A 19642-nucleotide genomic window follows, 5' to 3' on the forward strand; every position below is an offset into this window, starting at 1 on the left:
CAAACAAATAAAACGCCTTATCGGTTTCAGAAAGGTGACGAACGCGCATACAAGCCTGGGCCTCCTCAACCCACTCTTCAATGCCAATGCCAACCCTGCCATTAAATTTTGGACACTTTCTGTCTCGTGGTACAAAAACAAATCGTTCTGGTCGGGTGACATCAACATTACCGTGTTGCAAAGGAACAGAAGGCCCAGGTAAAGAAGGTGGTGCATCAACAGGACCTGGAGGCACAGGAACACGCTCCTGACGCAACCTCTCGTTGTCTACTTTAAGCTGATCAATCATTTCCCTCAATTGTTGTAATTCCTCTTCCATATTTTAACTACAAAGTCACTTACCAATGAAAGAAGAATAAGCCCACAATAAGGGCTAGAATTAATACACAAGACGTGCACTGCTGTTCTGCTGCCACTCCAAGAAAAAAAAATCAATCCTATAATACAAAAACAAAAAAAGAGAAAAAGAACAGACAAACAAAAAAACAAACAACAACAAACAATTGTACAATTAACCCACGTCTCTGTCTCAAAGTGGAAACCCTGCCGACTATACGCCAGAATGTGGCGAGGTGATGGATCGGGTAAATTACAGTTACACTTATGAGGAAAAGTATAACTAAATGGAGAGCAGACTACGCCACCCCGTTTCACTAAACGGAGAAATTTATACAAGACACGCTGGTTCGTGACCACAGATGACAAGAGACGTGGATCAGAATACAAAAATACTTTTTTTATTTTATCAACAATAATTTAATATATAAAAACTTTGAGGTGGACAAAAGTTTTGCACTGTTAAGTGTGCACCAGACCAGAAATAAAGAAAAAAACAATAAAGAACACAAAAACACTTTTGGGCTGAGGCTTGCCAGCAGGGAGCTAGCTGGACAGTGAGTGTCCTGAAATCACACCACTCATCCAATTCCACTCCACACAACACTCACACTCACTAGGTGAAAGACACACAGGTGCCAACGGCAAAACACTCTGTGAAGGAACCACCACCAAAAGAGGACAGACAGCTAGCTTCCCTGCACGGGGCGGGCCTTCAGCTCCTGAAAGAAACAAAAAAACAATATAATATACTTTCACAGTTGGCTGCAAACGTATAAAATTATAATAAACCAACTTCAACAAAATCAAAACTCTGCAAATTACGGAGCACAATAGTTAACCTGGCTGATGGCGACCTAAAAGGTTCACAATATGGCCACGTTACAACCGCCAAAGGCTATGAACAAGAGTAAAATGAACCACAAAAAAAATACAATTAAACATTAAATCACAAAAGAATCGAATCCAGGATTACAAAAACAAGAAATTACAAAAAAAGAGAAAATGTTGCTCCCTTCACAGTCTTTGAGGAACGCACAGGGCGAAGAGCTCAAGGATGACCAAACAGCTGGTGGTGATATACATTAAGTGGGGCTAAATTATACCATCACATGTAGCTACGTCATGCATGGACGGGCAGCTCGGAAACTAGCCACACACTAATACCACCAGCGTTTACCACCATATGCAGATGCAATATAAACTAACGGAAACAAATAATGAATCACAATGGTCACAGTGATATTAAATGGCAGCAGAACAAAACAGTGCCGTCTTAGCGGCGTTGTCAATGGAGCATTTTGCCCCCGGTCCACAGTGATGAACCGCTCACAAGTGGTTTAATGCACCAATGGTAGATCGCTAGGCCCACAGAAGATTCAGTTACTCACACGCAGTCTCGTTCACAATAGGCAACCCGCAAGTGTACAGAGATGTTGCATCTGCTCAAACACATTAGCCGCGCTCGGATAGGGACAGCCTGCACCCAAAAGCAACGTCGCATTGATTTGAACAGTAACCTGGCTCCCACGGAACTGCGCACGCACCCACAACAACGTCCGTGACGATGACGTATACCAGGTGGCCTGAACTCCGCCTTAAGTAAGCCAGGGGTGGCTGCCGATAGGCTGTCACCCCCGTCACTCAACACAAATCACAGGGCGGAATCTAGCCCACCTTGCCACACTTGCTCTCCTCCTTCTTTTTAATTTTCTTCTTAAAACGAGAAGATTGTAATTGTGCTGGCTCCGTTGGGAAAATAACTTTAATATCGCTAAACGAGCTCCACTGTTGACATCCATGTTTAGCTACTTCCGCAAACAACAAGTGACGTCGTTGACCGTTGAGTACTCTTCTGTGCATGGGTCATTTCACGTTCACACAGGAGATCTAAAATATGTAAACAATTCTTATTTTGTATTTGGTTCAGTTTGTTTATTATAATAGAAGATAATGGTAACCATAGTAACAACATGAAATTAATCATTTAAAATAATAATTTTTGGTTCCTGGAGGCACCCAAAGCGGTTCCACACAGTAGCCGCTTTCCGACCAAGTAGTTACAGGAACTTAGTTTTAGGAACTGTCCACTTCTAAACAGTTCTAAGAACTACTCTCCCCCAAACTCGGTTTTGCTGTTTGCGTTCGCACTGGCCAAGTGGCCATAGGAACTGGTAGGAGGGGTAAGGGAGTGACGCAAGCACGGTGACTTTTATTTTGACGGCGCGACGAACCTTTATTTTGGCGGCGCTGAGAACGCCAGAGCAAACAATGCTCACATTCTCTGTGTTTATTAGTTAGCGATCTGTCTAACAGTACTGTTTAATATCTTATTAGATAGAACTGTTATAGAAAGTAGACAGTATATGAAAAAAAGGTTATTAGCCTATGCCGTGTGGTTGATGTCCAGTGTTGCTAGCTGGGCAGATAAACATAATCATGTTTGACTTGGTCCCCTCAAAGTTGCGTTGGATTTTCTCTTCAGCATAAAGGTTTAGAGACCCATCTATCACTGTTTTCCATGTTTGTATAGTTTATGGAGTAAATATATAGGCTATAATCTGTGTGTTTACATTCTAGCCGTTTTAAAAATGGCGGGTGCTGGTGCTCCGCGTGCATTCGGTCAATCAGCGAACACTAACGTCACGGGTAGTTCCTATAGTGTTCCTATAGTGCTAAATTAGTTCCTCCAAATGGAGTTCCTAGAACTAAAATCGTTCCTAGTTCCTGCGGTGCGAACACGCCGACATCCGGGTACTTTAGCCAATAGTTCTAGGAACTGTGAAAAGGTTCCTCCGGTCGGAAAGCGGCTAGTGAGAGTGTGTCCTGAGAGTCCTGAGTTCCTCAGGAAACCTGTGTGGTTCCTCAGAGAACCGACCCTTTTTAAAGGGTCCTAGAGGATCTACAGACGGTTCCGCCGGTGTGGCGAAGTGAAGAACCCCAAAAGGTTCATTCAGGCACCTTTTATTTTTACAGTGTGGCTTGTGAATTGTTACAAAAGTGCCTGTTGACTTAATTTTAAACATTATGTACTGTGTGTACACAGTGATAAACGGCACTGTGAAGGTGTTCCACTAACCTGCACTTTATTAGCTGAGGGCATGCTTACTTTAATGCATGAATACAGATGTTATTGAGTGTTTATACTGTCCAGCTCATTGCTACTGTTTGGATATAACAATGATTTAATAAATGTTGGAAATTGACATAATAGCAACTCATTACTTGAAGCTGTTTACACTTCCAAAACAAAGAAAGGGCAAATTGGTCAAAATTAATAAATCAGAGGACATTAACTAGTATTTTTTCATTTAAATGTGACCTATTTTAATTAAGTCTAATGTGTATAATATGCTGATATTTTTGACATTGATTGTACTTAATTTATTGGCTTTTTCTGAAAATGCTACTTAATCTTTTCGCATACATTGAAATACTTTTAGCATAGCTTAGCATAGATCACTGAATCGGACAAGACCATTAGCATCTCTCTCAAAAAAAATGACCAAAGAGTTTCGATATTTTTCCTATTTAAAACTTGACTCTTCTGTAGTTACATCGTGTACTAAGACCGACAGAAAATGAAAAGTTGCGATTTTCTAGGCTGATATGGCTAGGAACTATACTCTCATTCCTGTGTAATAATCAAGAAACTTTGCTGCCGTACCATGAGTCCAGCAGGCGTAATGATATGACGCAGTGCCTGAAATAGTCCCCAGCTCAGTAACTTCCAACGTGACCGAGACTAAGTTTGTCTAACCTATTAGACCTACTTTCAGGCGCTGCGTCATATTACCATTACCTTATATTAAACATTGTGCATTATTAATATTAATCATGAACCTGTATATAGTAGCTAATAGTGAACTACCACATTCGACTGTGCACTATTACTTATTAATTCGTTAATCAGAGTTTCTTGTTAGTTAATAGTAGTTACTAGAATGTTAATAATGCATTACTCATTTGTTCCTGTGTAGTTATTCATTAATGAAGGAATGGTATTCTAAAGTGTTACCAAATATTGAATACTTTAAAGAACAGACTTAAGTTTGGCCTCTTTTTAAAGAGAACACTTAACTGATTATTATACACAGCAAAAGTACATAGCCTATGTCCCACTATACAGAGTGTTGAAGTAACTTTAAATCAGTAGGTGCGTTTCCATTACAGATTTGCGCAAAAGTTTTGCGTTTTTTTCTAAATATCGAGAAAAAACTATTGCGAAATGACAGCGTTTCCATGAACCAATGTTATATGACTAAAACTTTTTCCTCTCGCGATAATTAAGTAATTCCAAAAATCGATGGACGTTGGTAGGTTTATGTCTGTCACTGCACTGGCCATTATTATTAATCGAAGGAGACGTATGTGTGTTTTCCAAGCATTAATGGTAAGGAAAAACCCTTTATACTTGTGAGAGGCTTTTTGAGGTTTAGAATCCATTATTCCTGTAATTATTTTGTCTTTTATGAATTTAATAAAGAACTCTGTCTCGTATTCTGTCCAAACACACACGTGTCATCTACGTCAAGTGACCTGTAAATGCGCAAAAACTGTTTCCATTGCAGTTTTGCTAAATATTTCTTTTGCGAATTGCCTGAAAAACCTCCTCATGCGAGCGGAAAAACTTTTTTGCGAAAATGACGTGTTTCCATTGGGCGTATTTTCAATTCGCAATTTCAATTTGCAAAATTTGAAGGGTGGAAACGCGGCTATTGTTAAACTTAGTGAGGTAATTATGTGATTAATTAACATCTCACTATTGTTACCATTTACAACCTGAAGGCTACTATTTTTATTGATTTGTTTATTCATTTATTTATTTTAAATTTTATATTTAATGATTCATGTTCATGTGAAGATCTTATTCATAACTTACAGGAACTGCTGAAAAAATGCTGCTGAAAACTTGTCATCCTCCACAGAAAAACAGAATGTGAAAGGAGTTTCTTTCTTAAGTGAGATGCTGACTGCATATTTTACTTTTCTTCTGTCTGTGATGGATCTGCCATGAGCCTTAGCAAATCACAACAAAAAAACAAGTCCACCGCCACAAAAACAGGGAGCAAAGTGGTCTTCAATTGTGACAGTTTATTAAATCTTGCTTATGCAAGATAGAAAGTGATCAAGCCTCATTAGAGAGGAAAAATGCAAAAAATTGTATTCCATCACAGGAAAAATCCAGTATTCAAAAAGGACATAATTGGGCTTGAGACTCTCAAACTAACAGAGAACAAAATTCAGCACCACCGTTCACAGAGTACAACCATTCTCACTAGACTGAAATTGTAGGAGGTGTAATAAGTAACAATAAGTAATAAGTACAATAAGTAACCATTCTCACCAGCACCATGAAAACAAAAAAAGGGGAAACAAAACCATACAAATTTTCACAACAATAACAACACAAACCCTGGAATGAACACAATACATTTAACTAAATTTAGAGCCATGGATACATTTTAGTTAATGCAAAATAATTTTATCACATTGATCAAGACATCCCGTTTCCCTATGTCCCCTCTAAGACATCAAAGTTGGTACAGTCTCATTTCCTTTAGAATTCCCATAAACAGATCAACTTCTTGTTTGGATCTCTTTGTCACTCGGCTGGTCCACTCCCACAACACACCAGGTACTAAACATTTCAAGTCATCTTAATTACAAAATGAACTTTAACAGTTTGAGCTATGTTTTTATAAATCACATTTTAGCCAAAGAGGAATTTTAACTGGTTTTAATGTTTTAACCTTAAGCCAAATAACTTAGCCTGTGCACTGACTCAGTACAATGACAAATACAGATCTTAAACCAAACCAATATAGTAATGTCCTTTTTATTTATTGATCAAATGCAAAGATGAATATATAAGAATTGTGTGGCCATCATGGCCATCTCACACTGTCACAACATTTGTCCTGTTATGAGATATATGACTCATTTTCTATTATCTCACAGTTCCTTTTATTTTATGATATTTATCTCTTTGTTTTTCCATATCTATATTATTGTGCAGAAACAAAGAAGAGACCGTGCTATGGGGGCACCAGCATCATCTTCAGTCACGAGTGCCTTTCCTGAAGATCCTCCAGTTCTAGATTACAGGGAACCAGAACCTCCCCCTAAGAAGCACATGTAGCAGCAAAGCTTGAAAGCCCTCATTCTGTTCCTTTTTGGCTCACAGTAAGACAGATTCTCAACATATTTGTAAGACTTGAATTTCCTGCTAAGACAAAAACTGAGATAAAACTCACCCTGCAATAAAGCAACAAAATGTACCCTGGACAGGAGATCACAAGGTAAGAGCACAGGACATTGTCTTGTCCAAACTTTTCTCCTTCCTTATCTCTGCATCCCCCTCTCCCTCCTCCTTCCTTTCCACCTGAGTCAAGTCACCAAAAGTTCACTGAGATTGTCTATATATCACATATGGTGTATCTTGTGAATCTATTGTTTTTTCCTTTTCATGTTTGGTATCATTTTAAGTGTCTCAGTGCGATTGGTAAAATGGTCTTAATTTCATTGCAGTCATTGGTATTATGAGAAAGATTGAGAACTTAGGAGAATCTTGTTCTCCTCTCTGGGTGATATCTCCCCCTCCCCCGAAACCAGGTGTTACCCCCTGGGGAACATGAATTGACCCAAAACAAACTCTAAAAAACAAAAACAAATTTGCATAACCCTTTTGTTCTGGTCTGGGTATATAAGGGGAAGTGGCAGAGCAGTCTTGGGGAACCTGTAACCAGGAAAACCCCATGTAGTGCTGTGTCCGTGTCTTCCACACTCACACACCGCTGTGTGTGTCTCTGTCAGGAATGCATTTCTTACTCTTGGAGTAATATTTGAGCGACTGATGTCATGCATTTATTATTTCTGAATTGGCTTTTAATCATTTACTTGTGTAATTGGCATGACACATTTTTACCTGACAAATAAATGTTACATCTTGATTTATTCTGAAGTTTTCTGAACTCATTATTTTAGTAGATTATGAGGAGGCTGGTGCTCCCGCAGATCTGTGTCCAGGATAGGTCAAACTAAAGGTGCATATGAACAGAGCATTAGGCACGAATGAATAATTGAAAATATGGGATACTCAGAATAATCAAAGATCTAAAATACTTCATAATCAATATTTATGAAAATTTTCTAATAAGAAACACGATCTAAATTTGATTATCATTTGAATGGAGTCAGATTAAATGCAGAGCTAAAGAAATATAGAAACTTAATTCCAATAAATTAAGTGAACTTCACTGGAGCGCTGAAAAGACACACACGCATTATCCCTTCGCCCACACTGTTGGGCCAATGGGTGGTATTTACATATTATAAGCATATATTTTTGATTTCAGTAATGAAAGTGATCTGTCCATTTCATCAAGAGATCTGAGAAAAACCAAAAGATCCTTTGTTTTCATGATTGCTAATGCTCAGTTTTTTTCTGTTTTTCTCAACAAGTCTGTTATTCACGTGACATTTCTGAATCTCCAAATGTCTGATAAATTCATAATGTAATGTCAAATGTACATTTTCTAACTTTGCACAGCTCACACCCAGTTGATGACGCTGGTTTCTTCTCCTTCACAACATTTGCATGGATGACACCCATGATGTGGAGGCTCTTTAGGAATCGGTTAAATGAGGACTTCCCCTCGCTCTCGCCTCATGATGGAGCCCACATCAATGGAGAGAGGTATTCTTCATAATCTTTCATTTAAATCTTAGCTTAGTTCAGGAAGTCTTGACAGAATGAGTTGCTGCAGTGTAGCACTTGGCGAACCAAAAAACACTGGTCACACGTTAACTCGTTGTCTGAGGTCTAAGGATGTTTTTCTGAATCCAGGATGAGTCTTGGAGAATGTACAGTATTTGTGGGCTAAAAACAACTATCTTCAAAAAATTGAAAAGAGATTGTGATTTCTGTTGTGTTCAGGTTCCAGAGACTGTGGGATGAAGAAGTTGCCCGTGTGGGCCTGGAGAAGGCATCTCTTCCTGCTGTGGTCATTCGTTTTCAGAAGACAAGATTAATAGTGTCATTCTTGGCTTCAATCCTATTTACTTTTGCTGTATTTATTGGGCCGGTATGTAAAATGTGTATCATTCAGTTGAATAATCAATAAAACATACTGTTTTATGTTCCTTAAAGGGTTAGTTCACCCAAAAATGAAAATTATTCCATAATTTACTCACCCTCAAGCCATCCTGGGTGTATGTGTCTCTTTTTCTTTCAGCCAAACACAATCAGAGTTATATTCAAAAAATATCATGGCTCTTCCAAGCTTTATAATGGGAGTGAATGGTAACTGAGCCCCAAAAAGCGCATCCACCCATCATAAAAGTAATCCATACGGCTCCAGATTAATAATTGATGAATGGAAAATTTGGGTGAACAAATGCTTTAAAGTGCTTTCTAGTTTATAAAGTCAATCCCCTTTTGAGGGACCCACTTGTAAAAATATAGTAGCATCTGTATATTTCATGTATAAATTACCATGAGAAAAATATGAAGCATGATATTATAAAGGCATGCTATTTCCTTAATTAAATGATTTATATTGTCAATATATTTTGAAACATAAGTGCATCACAGTGAGAAATGTGTTTTAGTGAGTGAGAATGTGTTTACAGTTTTGCAAAAAGAGTGCATGAGTTTTGCAAACAGTGTTTAAACTATCTGAACTTGCTTAAAGGTGCTCTAAGCGATGTCACACGTTTTTTAGGCCTTTTTTTTTTTTTTGTCACATACAGCAAACATCTCCTCGCCATCCGCTCGCTGCCTGTGCCCTGAACACACTGTAAAGAAACGCGGTCTCTCTAGACACCACAGGCTCCACAAACGGCAACAAAAACAAACTGGCCTCACCCGCACCACAAACATAACAAACTGTTCCAGCCAATAACCGACAAGAAAGATTTGGGGGTGTGGTTTCGGGGGTTAGTGCGCAGATGAGGAGGAGGGAGGGTCGAGCTAGCCTCCGTTTTGTTTGACAATACTTTAAACGTCAACAAGAAGTGACGTCACCCAACATCGCTTAGAGCACCTTTAATGTTTTACATAAAAATTGGTTTAGGCTATTGAGAATTTGGTTCAGAGAATGGGGTTTAGTGTTTTAGCAATTCAGAAAAACTGTAAACACAAATCCAAATTTTCAAACTAAACTCACAAAACCATTGACTCTTCTTTAAAAAGTCAAGCAATTGCTGTACTAAAAATCAAACAATGCTTTCAGATCATACACACGAGTCAGTAAAATAAGCACTACAAATCATTCATTAGACGCTACATAAAAAAAGGAGAAAAAAACATCCAAACAGTTACAGAAAATAATAATATTGTATACAGTAAACATTTTTTGCAAAAAGTCTAGTAATTGCAACTGATAAGGTGAACATATTGTATGTACTGTATGCACTGCAAGTATAGTATTTTACTGAATATTGAATAGTAGGCCTATTGAATGTCTGTATATTCAGCAGTGTTGTGTGTAACGCATTACAGTAACGTAACTACTTTTTCGGGTAAAAAGTAGTGTAACGCGTTACTACTAAAAATTTGGTAACGAAACGTAGTTCCTTTTTCAATTCGGCGCAACGTTACTTTTATATATTATAGATATATATATATTTATATCTGCCTCAGCTGCACGCTTGAGAGAAGAGAACTGTTGAGAACTGAAGTGAAGAACTGTTGAGAACTGATGAAAACGATTTAGTTTCATATTTATGCTTAAATTAAATAAAATAAAAATTTTGTGTGGAGACATGATTTTGACCACTTTATTAAGTTTGTTTTTGTAGAAAACCTGTATTTAAAGTGAATTTCGTTTTGTATTAATTGTATCTTAATTTTAATCAATGTTTTATCAACCACTTGCCTGAATTTAATAAGTAACTTAAAGAAAACTATTTAGTTTCATATTTATGTTTACATAAAATAAATAAATAAATAATTTAATCTATGTTGATTATATGAAAAGTGAAAAGCATGAGTAAGATCATAATTGTGTGCAATATATCTGGAGATAAATGGAGTGGGCAGACATGATTTAGTCCACTTTAAGTTTGTTTTTGTAGAAAGACTTTCTTTAAAACGAATTTCGTTTTGTATTAATTGTATCTTAATTTTAATCAATGTTTTACCAACCAATCAATTGCCTGAATTTAATAAATAAGTAAATATGGCATGCAAAATAATCATGTTGGCACCAGCGCGTGAACTGGAGCTCGTCTCCATACTGTAAATGAACCGAAACTCAGATAAGCTACTTGTCTCACAGACCTGAGAAATATATAGAAAGCTTGAATATGTGTACTTTTAAACAAAATATATTTTTTTCTCTCAAAATCTCTTTTTTTTCTCCTACTCCCTTGATAGAGTGAGTCGTATGTCTGAAAACTAAGCTTATGTCTTCTATATCATTTTGTCCTATGCTATCAAGACGCGATTCGCACCGGTGTTAGAGAGCAGGAGCGCTTTATTGGCTGTTGCCGAAATTTAAAGTTCGGTGGATAGGGGAAGCGGAGCGGAGAGAAGTGACGCGGGCGCGCAGCTCATCGCGGCGTGTCTTGCCGCACACAGCAGCGCCAATGAGAAGGACTTTTTTTCTTTCGAAATTGATACTATTTTTTTATAATAAAGAGCACAAAATAATTACCTGTTATGTCCTCCATTGTATAACTTTATGTCTACATATTTAGGAACAGATATTGGGTTCTGCCCAAAGTCAAGCAACATAAAAGTAACGTAAAAGTAACGAGTAACGTAAAAAGTTACTTTCCAAACGGGGTAACTAAGTAAAGTAACGGATTACTTTTTTTAAAAGTAACGAGTAACGAGCAAACACTACTTTTTAAAAGTAACTTCCCCAACACTGATATTCAGCACTTGTCACATATCTCTACGCATTTTTAAATCTTACCTTAAAACAAATTTTTTAGGGTAGCTTTTAATTGAATATTTGCATAAATCTTTCATTGTGCATTTATATGGTATATTTTGTTGCTTTAATCTTAATTTTATATTGTGGATTATTTTATATGGTGTATTTTTGTTGTTTTATTTGTTTCTGTAAAGCGCTTTGAGATGTACAGATAAATGGCGCTATAGAAAATAAAGGTTATTATTATTATTATTATTATTATTACTTGCATACTGTAAAAATACTGCAGTTCAACTGCAAAAGCCAAAAAGGTCAAATGAAACTCTAAATGAAAAGCAATACGGTAAGTTGTGCAACTGCAAAATCGGTTACAACACGGTCCACACCTTGCTCTTTCATCCTCATCCTCTTCCTCCTCTTACACGTACTCTTCCTCCTCTCCCTCTCAGGCTGTTTCCATATATTGTTCATATCATCAGTGCACTTGTGTCACCTGAACACTCTGAACTGGCTCATATTATACAGTTGGTTTGATCACATCATTAGAAATCAGTGTGAACAATTTTGAATCGTTGTGTGTGAAGTTTTGCCTCTTGTGTTTAGCGACACAATGTATCTCAGTGCGATATGTGTTTTAATAAGTGAGAATGTGTTTAGAGTTTTGAAAAAAGAGTGCAGGAGATTTGCAAACAGTGTCTAACTGCCTGAACTTGTTTAAGGTTTTGCAGAAATAGTGATTTATTCGACAAATTGGTTTAGGCTATTGATAATTTGGTTCAGAGGATGGAGTTTAGTGTTTTAGCAATTCAGAAAAACTGTAAAAGGCTTATTCAAGTAGGCTACAGCGTTTTGTTTTTTAGGGTATATATATATATAATGTATTGCCTTTAATGTCCATTTATAGCCTTTACACATCAGCTTGGATACTTGCATGGTTAAAAATGAGCTAATTTCAAGATGCTGAAGTCACGTCAGGTCGTCATGTGGGTCACCCCGTGCGTGACGTGAGCAACCCGTCTGTCTTCTAGAAGCTGTGCCGAGAGAAATCTGAATCATTCCCTTCCGAAACTTGCAGAGACGGAGAGTGTGAGTATGAGCTAGGAGCAGGAGCAACTTTATGACTCTCTATGGGCTTCTCCCTTGACTTTATCGGACTTTATGCCTCCACGTCCCCCCGATTGAATGGAGCCTTTTATACATTGTCGTGTTTCTTTAGAAATAAATAATGGACAACTGGAGTCTTTAAACGCCTCAGATGTAAAGTTATTCGCTGTCAAAGTGCTCCGTCACTTGCTACTACCCACCACACGGGTATGACGTCTTAATCCCCTCATCAGTTAGCAAGGACATAACAAAAGCATAAATAATTACAGTATAAACATTCTTAATTTTGTAAAAAAATACAAGTACAATGAGTAATAATCTAACAACACTTCAATATTATCAAATTTGCACAATGTATATTATGGCTCTAACAAACACACTTAAATTCTACATTACCACCACTGTGAAACTACAACAATCAGCTTTTTAAACTCGTCGTTCATACAAAAAAAAAATTACTTCACAGACATCAAAAATCAGCACATGAATCACAACAATGGTGACAATCAAACCAACTAACACAAAAAGATGAACTCTGAACATCACAAAACAGCCTACAGAAAGTCACAAAACAACAGCAAAAATAAAAGCAAATAAAGAAAATAGTAAGACTATTCAGCTGCATAATGTATTCATGCTGCAGTGCATGCTGGGAGTTTTGTACCATGGTGTCACCATAGACCAGTGGTCACCAATCTCGGTCCTGGAGGGTCGTTGTCCTGCAGAGTTTAGCTCCAACCAGCTCCAACACTCCTGTTTGAAAGTCAGTATGCCTAGTGAGATCTTGATTAGCTGGATCAGGTGTGTTTAATTGCTAAACTCTGCAGGACAGCGGCCCTCCAGGACCGAGATTGGTGACCCCTGCCATAGACAGTAAAATAAATGGACACAGCAACACCATAGACTTCAACGGAGAAAAGTGAAGTCAATTAGAAAGCACTCACTTCCTGATGGCTGAGCGACTGCACAGACTCACACTGAGCTTGACGACATAGATGTGACGTGAGCAACCCGTCTGTCTTCTGAACCGTCTGTCAGAGAAATCTGAATTCCCTTCCGAATCTCGCAGAGACGGAGAGTGTGAGTAGGAGGTGTCCATGAGCTAGGAGCAAGAGAAACTTTATGACTCTATATGGGCTTCTCCCTTGACTTTATCGGACTTCATGCCTCCACGTCCCCCCGATTGACTGCGAGCTTCTCCTCCTGTCCATACGGTAATTTCCAGAGCGTCGCGTGGTTATGACGCAATCATTAGCCTATTTTTATAAAAACTGCTTCTACGGGGCCATAACGTAAGATACAAGGTAATGAAGCCTTTTATACATTGTCGTGTTTCTTTAGAAATAAACAATGGGCAAATGGAGTCTTTAAACGCCTCAGATGTAAAGTTATTCGCTGTCAAAGTGACGCCAAAATGAATGGGAGTCAATGGAATGCTAACAGCAGGTGATGGCTTGCTAACCAATAACGGCCCCCGGGGCTGGTACGCTTTCTGGATTAATGTAGAGCGAGGCGGTTGTTATAGCGAATACAACTCCGACAGGCTGATCAGGACCCCGACGCGAAGCGGAGCTTGAATCCTGAAGGGCTTGTATTCGTTATAACAACGCCTCGCTCTACATTATCCCACTTATTACATGGCTACCTACCAAATACATCAATAATTTGACACAAAATATTGATTTAAAAAGGAGTTTATTGATTTAAAAACGATTGTATTGCTTCCGCTAAAGAAAAGTCCGTTCCGTCTCTACGGTTAGAATCCTGCGTCCATAGCAACGCTCTGTTTTTCATGGCAACGGTCTGATATCAAGAAATAATTATATTTATTCTACATTAGAATTCAACTAAGCCATGTAATAAAAACATGAATGTATTCACACATCCACAAACATTATTAGATCCATCAGCATGACGACAAGTTCCATGATTCCTCTTATCACTGCGTCATCAACCTACGCCTTTGTTATTGTTAGAGGTTAGCGACCCCTAGTGGCGAAAAAAAAGACATATTGAGGCTTTAAGAATAAACCATATTTCATTTTATTGAGACACATATAGATGCTCATAATCATATTTTAAACAAGTAATTAGTAAATATATGACTAGTGCAAAACACAGGAGTGAGGAGAAGAACAAGAATAACACCATCCCATAAAATCAACTGACGTGGCTTGTGCTTTGCTTTTATTTTATTTATAACAGCCGATATGCTTTGAGCCACATCCTCGATTCATGATCTTCTACTTTATATTTAACAGCAAGTGTGTTTGACTGAACAGTCACAGATGAAAACTCATGTTGATGTCATGGGGTCTTTAAAACATATAGTGCACATTAGTATTTTAAATACCCAAAGAACATTACATTGATAGTAAAAAGACTCATATGATTAAATTCTTTTAAATTACAGAAATTCATTTCAATGTACTGATATAAGCACATTATCTGATGATTAAAACAATACAAAAAGTGTTTGCCAGTTAAAAAAACATTCGCCAGTTATGTAAGAACACAAACATATCCTTCACTCCTAAGATCTGCTGCAGATGAAGTTGAGTTTGTGGTGTTCAGGACGGCTGATCCAGCGCTGATCTCCTCCAGACTGAACTGCTCCAGATCTCACTCCAGACACACAGTTCTCCTCTCCTGGAGCCCAGTTATGAAAGCACACGGTCTCTCCGCTCACCCAGTACCAGAGGCCCACAGTGCAGGAGTGACGTAAACCCAACCACACCGCCTCAGTAGACGCACGTTTAACCACATTCATCACACGACGCTGCATCTCGACTGAATGAACCGAGACCAGATCCGTATAATTCTGTCTGCAGTATCTCAGAGCTTCAGGCCACGTCAGAGTCTCTTTGATCAGAATCAGTTTATCTGGACACAAAACAAACCACAAGCAAAAACTAGAGAGAGACTGATCAAAAACAACATGCAGAACAAACACTGTGGAGGAATCTGTCATGTCAGACATGTAGCGTGAACTTTAAGATATTTGGAGGTGATGGATGGATTGTGTGTGTTTGTGAGGATCTGCTCACCTTCATGACACACAAAAGGAAATTGGTGGTTGCAAGAGAAGTCTGCCCATTGACCCTGAGCGTTTGGTCTGATCACTGCACAGTTTTCAACACCTCCAACATTATTAGGTTCATCAGTATTCCAGTATCTGAAAGAGGAGTTCCTCTGATCTGACCACTGCCATGAGTCTCTGAACAGACCGATCCAGATCCATAATGCAGATGAATGATGAACACTAATGAAATCCTTAACCTGTTGATTCTCATTCTGGTTCCTCACACTGACCAGATCAATGTGATTCTGTCTGCAGTAACTCTGAGCGTCTCTCCAGTTCTTCATCTGATTGACAAAGACGAGTCCTGTGTTCGCTTTAAGAAGAAAAAAAAAAAAGTTTCATAAATCAGTTTGTTCATTATTCATTATTTTTATGCTGCTTTATGTTTTGCACACACACACACACACACACACACACACACACACACACACACACACACACACACACACACACACACACACACACAACAGGGGTGAGGCCAGAAATGTTCAAGTGGGCCTTTATAAAACAGGATAGGCAAAGCGTAGAGTATGAAAACTGCAAGCCAAATTGCCAAGGAAAAAAATATATATATATAATTATGGGTGTGAATCTGTTACATTGAAGCGATGGACTGGAAAAAACATTTGTCAAAATAGACCTGTGCATTTAGTGCTGTAGTGTAAATGCAGACTAATAGACCCACAGCAACATACAAGAATAAGAAAACAAGTCTGTGTTGTCTGGGTAATTTTAGCAGCTTTAAAGATAATTTTATAAAGCACTCTTTTTTCACGTTTCCATTTTAAAGCAATGTTTAAAAATCTGCCAATTTGATTTTTTTAATTAAATCTAAAAATATTTAAAAGTATTTAATGCATTAGGGAGGGAGGGGGAAGGGGGAAGAGGAAAGACAGAGAAATGAGATTGGCCCTTAGTGTGTGTGTTGCTACCTGTTCTGCCATCCTGTGTTTAATTACAAATAAACCTTCGTTTTGGAAATATATCCTCGTCTCAGTCTGCCGTCCTGCAATCCACTGTGACAATTACATTATGTGGTTTGAGACATGAGGTAGTTACAGTCTCTTGTGACCAAGGTTATTATAGTTTTGCATTTTTTATTAGTTTTTATTTCGTTTTGACTTTTTGTTTTCAAATTCAGTTTAATTTTAATTAGTTTTTAAAGTTTATTTTTTATTTTTTTGAAAATGCTAAGTTTTAGTTTAGTTTTTTTATTAGTTTTAGTGTTAGTTTTTACCTCAAACTTGCGACTAGTTAACTTTCTAAAGACTTTTTAATGTGTGATTGTGTAAAGGTGTTCACGAGATACCGACCTTTAGCAAACTTGCTTTCATCGAACACTCGTTTTCATGGAGACGCAGTGTGCATGGAGGGGAGGGGCTGTGTGTGTGTGTGTGTGTGTGTGTGTGTGTGTGTGTGTGTGCATGAGTGACAGAGAGACGGAGGGAGAGCAGGGAAAGGAAATGCAGCTGAACGTTATTTGCTCTATGAAAGACATTGACAAAGATGAAAACTAAGGACATTTACTGTATTATTTTATTTTAGTTAGTTTTGCCAAACACACATTACAGTTTTCGTTAGTTATCATTTTTTTGTAATGCCTCGTTTTTATTTTTATTTCAGTTCATGATAATGTTTTTCCCACCTAGTTTTTTTCGTTTTTTCGTTTGTTTTCATTTACGATTATAACCTTGCTTGTGACGCTTAGCCGACTCTGCTGTGTGTGTTCTTGTGTTTTAAAGGAGCCGTGGCTTTGGAGACTCTGAAGGGAGAGTGGGATCTCATGCTTTCAAAGCTAACTTGATATTGCTGGCCTCTCCGAAATTGCCTACTCTACCTTTAATTTATAGGTTAAGACTGTGTGTGTTAGTAGAAACTGTCTTGAAGCCGTCATATTTGGTATATGGTGCATCTATAAATGAACGGTAGTTTTAAATAGCAGCACTCACTGTTGTTGCAGACGAAATGACGATTATCACTACATGACAAATCATGAAATTGTCCATTTGACATTATTCCACAATAATCTCTGCCTTCAGGTTGTCCAGTAGCGCAGTAAATTATCAAGTACTCTCAGTTCTTTTTTAGTTACTGGAACTCTTGTATAACTGAACTATTCTAACTAAGCTTTTGTCAGTACAACATACTATTCCCATTTCACTTTACTTTTTTCTTTTCTTTCTTTTTTTAAGGCAATTGGTTTGCATGCTTTTAAGTAAGTCTAACTAATTAGATTTTACAGTACAGTTTATGGTGTATCTTTTATAAATAAATGTTTATTGTGATTGTATGGAGCTGCACTTACTGTTAGATGAATTGCAGATGAAAGTCAGGCTGTCACTACATGACGCATCATGCCATTCTCCATTTGTCATGAAAGCACACTCATCTCTGCCATCAGGTTGTCCATCAGCCCAGTTCAGATAGAGCGCAGGTTCACCTGAAGACCACTGCCATTTATTAACACTCTTCTTCTGCAGTCCAATCCAGACATCCTGACCAACTCCATTCACACTCTTGTTCAGCTCGTTCATGTCGTTCATGTTGTCAACGGTGGCCAGATCTGTGTATTTCTCTCTGCAGAATCTCTGAGCTTCAGTCCAGGTCTTGTTCTCATTTATAAAGTGATACTGACGCTGAACACATTCAGATACGGAGCAGAGAGCTGTGAAAGAGAGCGTTTGATTTAATGCTTTTCATAACAGGGTCAAACCTGATGAAACTATAAACCATAAATAATACAACAAACACACTCACCAATGAGAAGAAGAATCAAATATAGAGTTTGCTCCATTTCTGAGGAAGAAACACATTGAAAAACTCAGACATCAAACATTCCCAGATTCATTTTGAAGTAAAATATGACAATTTCATTTAGTATCTGAACAGCAGCATGAATTCACTGAACATAATCATCCAGACAATATTAACATCTGAAAGTGTAATTGTGTTTGAATAATGAACATGTTCTTACTTTAGAGGTTGTGTGTTTCTGTCCTGAGTCTGATGTTTCTGTCTGCAGATTTACACTACGCTATTATTATATCTGCTCTCATCCCTCATTCAGCTCATCACATCATTTGTGTATTTCTCTAAAACAAATTTTCATATTTTACTTCCTCCTTATTTGTGTTTGTCTTCCTCTGTTTCTCTATATTTGCATATTGACGTCTTTGTCAGTATTAGTCTATATTAATATGAACCTTTATCAAAAAATGAAATGAACATTTACAATTTACATTTGAACATTCACAACTAAACAGCAGCTTTAATGATATTGCTGGACTGCATAACTCGTGTTTCATCCCTGTTCATCTTGAAATCGTCGTCCATCCACACTTGCCATCTTTGCACTTCACCATTTGTCTACTATAGATTTTTCCTTGTATTTGGCCCAAGTGTCCAAGTGTGTGTAGAACTTTTGATTACCTAATTATGGTGTTGTAAAAATGCAAGTGTTTATTTTGATTTTCAAAGCTTTGCATTTTTAAATAAACCTCTAAGTGTCTGTACAGCAGTGCCTATAGGCATATACATATATGTAACACAATTTACTAGTAATGATGGTGCTTTTAACTAAATGATAAAAAGCATTTGCAAATGTTGTAGAAATGACAAAATACACATACTCATGTTTGCACCAGTAAAATGTGCTCACTTATAGCCTGTTGCGTGCACATACTCTCTAGTGGCCAAGTGTGGGTATTTGGACAGACCCCATGTTTGAGTTTCTCTGTTTTGGGCCACTTTTATCTGTTGCTGTTTGAACTGAAGAGAGAAGGGTTGAGTTCAGTAGTGAAGACTGGTGATACTGGTTACTGAGAGCCTTTAAAGTTTGAATATTGAGAGAGTTTGACTAGTGAGAGAGTTTGGGGCATTAAAAAATACAAAATGAAGAGGAAGGGAAGACAATTCATTTTTTCTTAAAAAAAAAAAAAAAATAGAAACGTTTTTGCTCATATATAGGCTTCTTTTTTCCTCTTCTGAAAGCTGAGACCCCTCACATTCACAACAGAGACGAGATAAAGACATGAAAGCTTTCATTCCCCTGAAGTCCATCTCTAATGTTAGTAAAGATTATTAGACTCATTATCCCACTTAAGTAATATCATCATCTTCTGCTGTTTCAGAATAAACGTCTTTATTTCCTCCGTCTAAATACTTGATTGTGATTGGCTGGAATGTGTTCATTAAAACATTGTTACATTTTTAAGAATTAGTCTTATTTAGAAAA

General features: G+C 37.6%; 1 protein-coding gene across 1 annotated transcript; it reads right to left on the reverse strand.

Moving 5' to 3' along the window:
- Nucleotides 1-14348: 14348 nt before the first annotated feature.
- LOC311079140 (C-type mannose receptor 2-like) lies at nucleotides 14349-18441 on the reverse strand. Its single transcript, XM_084108346.1, has 5 exons — nucleotides 18383-18441; nucleotides 18166-18204; nucleotides 17714-18073; nucleotides 15374-15721; nucleotides 14349-15209 (listed from the first exon to the last, which is right to left on the reverse strand). The coding sequence occupies exons 2-5, from the start codon at nucleotides 18200-18202 to the stop codon at nucleotides 14860-14862; spliced, it is 1095 nt and encodes a 364-aa protein (XP_083964472.1). The 5' UTR covers nucleotides 18203-18204; nucleotides 18383-18441; the 3' UTR covers nucleotides 14349-14859.
- Nucleotides 18442-19642: the final 1201 nt, after the last annotated feature.

The sequence above is a fragment of the Abramis brama genome (assembly GCF_963993115.1).
Source record: "Abramis brama genome assembly, chromosome: 3".
NCBI classification, from domain to species: Eukaryota; Metazoa; Chordata; class Actinopteri; order Cypriniformes; family Leuciscidae; genus Abramis; species Abramis brama.